At 45.1% G+C, this 7,053-nt stretch overlaps 1 protein-coding gene across 1 annotated transcript; it reads left to right on the top strand.

Moving 5' to 3' along the window:
* Positions 1 to 3,630: 3,630 nt before the first annotated feature.
* Positions 3,631 to 6,788, top strand: LOC145394805 (cuticle protein AM1159-like). The gene is made up of 3 exons (XM_080268593.1): positions 3,631 to 3,653; positions 4,849 to 5,051; positions 6,334 to 6,788. Exons 1-3 carry the CDS (start codon positions 3,645 to 3,647, stop codon positions 6,512 to 6,514), a joined length of 393 nt encoding a protein of 130 aa, XP_080124719.1. The 5' UTR covers positions 3,631 to 3,644; the 3' UTR covers positions 6,515 to 6,788.
* Positions 6,789 to 7,053: the final 265 nt, after the last annotated feature.

Here is a 7,053-nt window from a genome sequence, read left to right as displayed (position 1 = left end):
CAAACACACTCTTCCTCGACTCACTGCTCACCTATCCACCAAGTATCACGGAAATCCGATATCAGGTTTGTGAGATATCTTATACACAGACAGACAAGGACACAAACAGGCAGGGTGAATACGTAACCTCCCTCCAAGTTTGATGAGAGGGTTAATTACAGTCATCCTCAAAATCTCACTGATTCTCTTTTCCAGGAAGAAGATAATAAGATAAGCGAATATTGTTTAGGTAGCATAAATCCCCTAGGGATTATATTAAAAAGAAAATCCCCATAAATCCCTCCAGAAATTACTTTATTATGATGACATCTTGTTCTTGGCACCTCAGAGCGATTTTATTTTGCCCAGGGAAGAGATTATGTGTTTTCTTCATTAATTTTATTACGTGAGATGAATTGTGTGTTTTAGGATTATTGAGAGAGAGAGAGAGAGAGAGAGAGAGAGAGAGAGAGAGAGAGAGAGAGAGAGAGAGAGAGAGAGAGAGAGAGAGAGATTACAAGCAAAGTGGACGGGGACGCTTGGTGATAACTGTTCAAGAGAGAGAGAGAGAGAGAGAGAGAGAGAGAGAGAGAGAGAGAGAGAGAGGGAGATTACAAGCAAAGTGGACGGGGACGTTTGGTGATTGTTCAAGAGAGAGAGAGAGAGAGAGAGAGAGAGAGAGAGAGAGAGAGAGAGAGAGAGAGAGGGTATCTAACTCGGAACTCTCAAATCTAAATATACCTTCATCACCTCTTCAGTACGATAGCGTCATTTATTTGTTCATTTGCTTATTTCTTTGCTTGCTTATTTGTCTATTTGCTTGTTTGCTTGGAGACGATTTTATTCAACTCAAAGGAGGTCTTGAAATAAGTCCTCCTTTCCACCAACTCACAACCATCCCTCCTACCCACACCCTAAAATTTCTTACCTGTCAAAGAAAGAGACAATTGGGAAGAAGCAGGCAGCCTTCCCCACCTTTCCCGTCATTAGCAACGTCCTTCAGGTGTAATTACCTTGTAGGAAAAACGCAGGGCAGGAAGAGTCATTAGCCTGCCTAATTAGGGAGACAGAGGGATTGAGTAGTTAGGTTTGGGGAAGGGTGTTGGTAAATTGGTGCTGATTAATTACTTTATTGTTTTCTTTCTTTATCGTTTTCGTTGTTATTTTCGTTCAGGGTCTTGCTCTCTCTCTCTCTCTCTCTCACGCACACACACACACACACACACACACACACACACACACACACACACACACACCGTCCCATACTTTTAAACACATTTGATTCTATATCCACTCCCGCATCCACACTCTCTCTCACTCCCACTAGTTCCCCCACCCTCTCCCATGCTCTCACTTCCTCTACCACTCCCTCTCCCACCTCTACTCCCACTCCCACTCGCTCTCTCATTCCCATTCCCTCTCCCACCCCCACAGGCTCTCCCACTCTCCCTCCCGCTCCCACCCTCTTTCCCACCCCCTCTCCCACTGCCACTCTGTCTCTGTCTTTGTCTCTGTCTATGTCTGTCTGTCTGTCTGTCTGTCTCTAACTCTGTCTGTCTCTGTCTGTCTGTCTGTCTGTCTTTGTCTCTGTCTCTGTCTCTCTCTCTCTCCCTCCCTCTGTCTGTCTGTCTGTCTGTTTCTCTCTCTCTCTCTCTCTCTCTCTCTCTCTTTCCTCCCTTTCACCTGGCTTCCTCTTGTAGGGTCAGGTTTGTGTCCTCCCCCCTCTCTCTCTCCCCCCCCCTCTCTCTCTCTCTCTCCAGTTTTATTTGTTTTATTTCAGTCCTACCATCTACGTCACACTGACAAACACACACACACATACACAAACGGAGGAGGTGTGTGTGTGTGTGTGTGTGTGTGTGTGTGTGTGTGTGTGTGTGTGTGTGTGTGTGTGTGTGTGTGTGTGTGCGAGGGGGTATATGTAAGTCCTTGGTATGTGCATGTTTACTTTTTTCATAGCATCACGACAGTACCCAAAAAACTGCCCGTTCTCTCTCTCTCTCTCTCTCTCTCTCTCTCTCTCTCTCTCTCTCTCTCTCTCTCTCTCTCTCTCTCTCTCTCTCTTCTCTCTCTCTAATAGGAGAATGCTGACTTAGTAATGATTTTTTATTTTACTTCTTCTGGTACTGAACTGCACGCATTTCGAAGATCATTATGTGTGTGTGTGTGTGTGTGTGTGTGTGTGTGTGTGTGAGAGAGAGAGAGAGAGAGAGAGAGAGAGAGAGAGAGAGAGAGAGAGAGAGAGAGAGAGAGAGAGAGAGAGAGAGAGAGAGTAGGAAATCATCTTCACTATCTGAGAGTGTGTATATAGGATGGAACACTAGAGTGAAATGTAATAAGCACATAACATCTTTTTTGAATAGGTATCAGGGAGATTTTATGCAACACTAGAACAGTAATCTTTGTCTCTAGAGGTACATAGGCCATATAGGTAAATAGAAATCACGTTACAGAGAGAGAGAGAGAGAGAGAGAGAGAGAGAGTTAAACACAGACAGTGACTTGAGGAATTACGAACAAAATTGCATTGCCACAGAGGAAGTGTGAGAAAGCTTGCAAAACGTACTGAAATAAGCCTATGTGTGTGTGTGTGTGTGTGTGTGTGTGTGTGTGTGTGTGTGTGTGTGTGTGTGTGTGTGTGTGTGTGCAGAAAAACTTTAAAATTCAGTCTCGTAAACATTCAGTAACTACGGATCTTTCAATTTATCTCGGCCCATATTTTCGACATTTTCCAGCTTATGCCACGAAAAACAGTAGCAGAAGGAGACAATACCACGGCTCTACATCCTTTCCACAGCACTAATTCGTGACTAGCATCATATTCTAGCGTTATTCTATTGCTACGGCTCAGCATTAAAGATGGAGAGATGGCAATTCTGGGCCAGGTTTAGGTGAAAAGAGTATAATACTGATGATTATTTAGCCACAGTATAGCTTCATTTGGATTTAAAAGATTGATTTTTGAATTTCATGAAGGGAAGAATTGGAGAGGCGGCTGGAATTTATTTAGTGTTAATTCCCAGCCATAAAGATGTGGTGAACTCCACCAACTCTCCAACCACAGCGGTGTGATGGTGGTGGTGGTAGTGGTGGTAATGTGGTAATGAAGGTGGTGGTGGTGATGATGGTAGTGTTGAAGGGGTTAGATGGTTGTGGTGATGGTAATGGTGGTAGTGTCTAAAGGGTAAGGTGGTGGTTGTGGTGGTGGTGGTGGCGGTGGGAATGGTGATAGTGTCTAAGGGCTAAGGTGGTGGTGGTAATGATGGTAGGAGCGTTAGTGGTGGTAATGGTGGTAGGTGTGGTAGTGGTAGTGGTTGAGTCTAAGGGGTATGGTGGTAGTTATGGTGGTGGTAGTAATGGTGGTGGTAATGATGTTGGTGAGAATGGTAGTGGAGGTAATTTCCAAGGTGTGAGATGATGGTTGTGATGGTGGTAGGAGTGATGGTAGTGGTCAGGGAGTAATGATGATATGGGTGGTAGGGGTGGTGGTAGTGTCCAAGGGGTGAGGTGGTGGGTGTGTGAGTGTGTGGAGGGGTGCGACCTTGGCTGGAAGCGACCACAGGTAAAAAAATTCCTCAGAGGTAACCCTTCATCCCGGGGCAAGGGGTATATAAGCGCCCTCGCCCTCGCTCTCATCACTCGTAGTCACTCCTTCACACAGACAACATGAAGCTCGTGAGTACTCCTTCCTACCTACCCTCAGCCTCTGGGGGTCAGGGGGTCCTAACTTTAACTCTAACTTGGTCTGAAATTACCGTCTCTCTATCTTCATTTCTCAGTTGTAGCAAGAGATTAACCCTAGTCTATGGTTCTAGTCACGAAGAAGTGTTATGGAGGGGATGTAGAGCCGTGACATTTCCTTTTCTGCCACTGAGCTACGGGAAAGAAGTTGCAAAAGGGCGAAATTCTCGGCCTGGTTAAAATGAATGAATACAGGCACTTGGCAACATTGGACCTGCCGATGGAAACCTGGTTTAATGAAAGCCTGTGTGTGTGTGTGTGTGTGTGTGTGTGTGTGTGTGTGTGTGTGTGTGTGTGTGTGTGTGTGTGTGTGTGTGTGTGTGTTGAAGCTCCATTGCACAGTCCTATTGCTAAGTTCCACCATCAGTCACGGTCTCACAGATACCTCTTATATCCAAAGCGAAGGAGATGGACGCAGTAAAATCTCCCCTCCTCATTCTCATACCCATCATGATTCTCTCTCTCTCTCTAAAACTCCCGTGCAGTTGATAGGCATGGGATAATTTTAGCAAACTAACTGTTCCTTCAGCATTCCTATAGCATTAAGAAAACATCAATTACATTTTAAATTTCGCAACACTTTTAAAAATTACCAGGGGATTGTGATTTGGTGTCCCATTTTACCAGCAGTGTCCTTAAACTGATAAAAAATTACTAATGATTGATAAAAAATAGTAACCTGTGCTGAGGGGGTTAAAAAATTATTAGTGTTATGCAGAAAAAACGTGAATTTAGGCATGCAATTTCTTACGTCTGCTTCCTCAACTTGCTTCTTTTAGTAAGCTCTTTGTTGTCTATGTAGGTATGTAATTCTGTAGTCTGTTTATCTTGCTGTAGTTCTCTCTCTCTCTCTCTCTCTCTCTCTCTTTCTCTCTCTCTCTCATAAAATCTAACCTTCCCACACACCCATCCTCCCTTAAATCGTCCCCACCTCCCAGATCTCTCTCTCTCTCTCTCACACTCTCTCTCTCTCTCTCTCTCATAAAATCTAACCTTCCCACACACCCATCCTCCCTCAAATCGTCCCCACCTTCCTGCTTCTCACCCAACCTTCCAGCCTCTCCCTCTCTCTCTCTAACCTTCCTCTCCCTCCGCTCCCTCTAACCCACGTCCTCGCTCCCTCCGCCAGATCATCCTCGCCTGCCTGGCCGCCGTCGCCCTCGCCCGCCCCCAGGTCAACGAACTAAACTATGTAGGCATTCTTAGAGACGAGCGCACTGACAATGGTGACGGCAATTTCCAGTACGCCTTTGAAACCGAGGATAACACCGCCGTCCAGGCTCAGGGCGCCCCAGGATCCCAGGGCCAGAGCAACATGCAGGGCACTTACAGGTGGGTGTGCAGTCTATTTCTGAGGGTCTCGTAACACCTTCTCCATAGCGATTTAGTCCGAACATTACATTTCAGTATGAGAGTAACATGCAGGGCACTTACAGGTGGGTGTGTTGTCTATTTCTGAGAGTCTCGTAACACCATCTCCATAGCGATTTAGTCCGAACATTACATTTCAGTACCAGAACAACATGCAGGGCATTTACAGGTGGGTGTGTTGTCTATTTCTTAGGGTCTCGTAACACGTTCTCCATAGCGATTTGGTCCGGACATTAAATTTCAGTATCAGGGCACCATGTAGGGTAGATGGTGTTTTGTGTAGTAGGTTTTATGGGAAGGAATTTTTAGTCAGTTTCGAAGTAGTAGAGTAGGCAGACTCCTTAAAAGGGGGAGGGGGGTCAAGGTGGGGTCAAGGTGGGGTCATGCCCCGTTAAATAATATAAGATTTCAAATGGGGGGGAGGTCAGCGAAGGGGCAAAGGGTCAGATTAGGGCAGCCAGGTCTACCCAAGATCCCCCAGCGGCTATGTCACTGCCGGAGATTTCGCAACAAATTTTCCTTAGCTTTTTATTCTGCTCTTTATACCTCATTATCGGCAGCTACAGATGAGAACTAAACTTAGTGATCTTGGGACTGTATTTCCGTGCGTTCTTGAAGGTGTTCTGATGCCTATTTACTTGCTAATGTATTTCTGTATTTTCTCTTATGTGTAATTTTCCTTTCATTTTCCTTCTCCAGCCTACATCAAAGGAAAAATAGTAGATAAAAATGGCAGGGAAGATAAATAATAAAAGTTGCGACCCGTAGAATAATTCGCTGAAGGAGAGGCGTTCAGAAGCCTCCTTGATTTCAGTTCCAGAATTTCATAAAAGAAAGAACTACTGTCACATGTGGAACTACTGCTGAAGGGACAGATTCTGACATTCTCGGCCCGACCTAAATCCTATTTCAGGTATCAGGGTCCAAGAAGGGCCGGATCGGTTGAATACTAATCTACTGACTTATATGGTTACACTGGTACTGGGTTTACCTTGGTGGTGTACACTTTGTCTGTCTGTTTGTCTGTCTGCCTTTCTGTCTGTCTCTGTCTGTCTGTCTGTCTGTCTAACTTCATGGCATGCACGTCCTACATGTTAATGCAACCTAGTAAGCACATCCCCATCTTTCTCTCTATACATCCATCTATCCATCAACCTATCTATCCATCTATCTATCCATCCATCTATCTATCTATCCATCCATCTATCCATCCATGTAATCACGCTGCCCATCCTTCCACCAGGTTCGTCTTCCCCGATGGCACCCAGGCTGATGTTTCCTGGACTGCTGATGAGAATGGCTTCGTGGCCCAGTCCCCCTTGATCCCCGCCATGCCCGAGCACGTCTTCGAGCTCCTTCGCATCGCCGAGGAGCAGCGGGCACAGGGCATCACCTTCGACGAGCTGGGCAGGAGAGTGAACTAAGAGAAACAAATACTCCTCCTCGACAGTTTCCTTCCCTTCGACTTGTTCCTCGAGATCTTGGCACCGAGGGGCTTAAGTGTGAGCCTCCGGTGCTACATGAACGCTCAAGATACTAAGATACTCCTCGTGTGTACATCCTGATCACACACACACACACACACACACACACACACACACACACACACACACACACACACACACACACACACACACGTATGGCCCCCACACCTCTGTATGTATTCACCCCTACTTGTTAATAAAAGATGCTAGCTAATGTTTGGCTCTCCTCTCGCTATCCTTGCAGCGTCATGACAGAAAAAAAAAAAGAAAAAAGCAAGAAAAAAAACACTGGCAGGAAGGTCACCGTAAAGAGAAGAAATTTGAGGATAAACACATCATAAATCTACTTCCTACTTTTTAAAAATCTGCCAATAATAATAATAGTAAATAAATCTACACCTTCCTTGGAAAAAAATCTTCATCTTTTAAGTATTTCTGAGTAACATTTGGAAACTACCTAAAACTTATTATTTATTTAT

The sequence above is a fragment of the Coenobita brevimanus genome, chromosome 28 (assembly GCF_032717465.1).
Source record: "Coenobita brevimanus isolate Jiangsu-jjx chromosome 28, ASM3271746v2, whole genome shotgun sequence".
NCBI lineage: Eukaryota > Metazoa > Arthropoda > Malacostraca > Decapoda > Coenobitidae > Coenobita > Coenobita brevimanus.
Note: the sequence above shows the minus strand (reverse complement) of the source record. Positions and strands in the feature narration are given on the sequence as shown.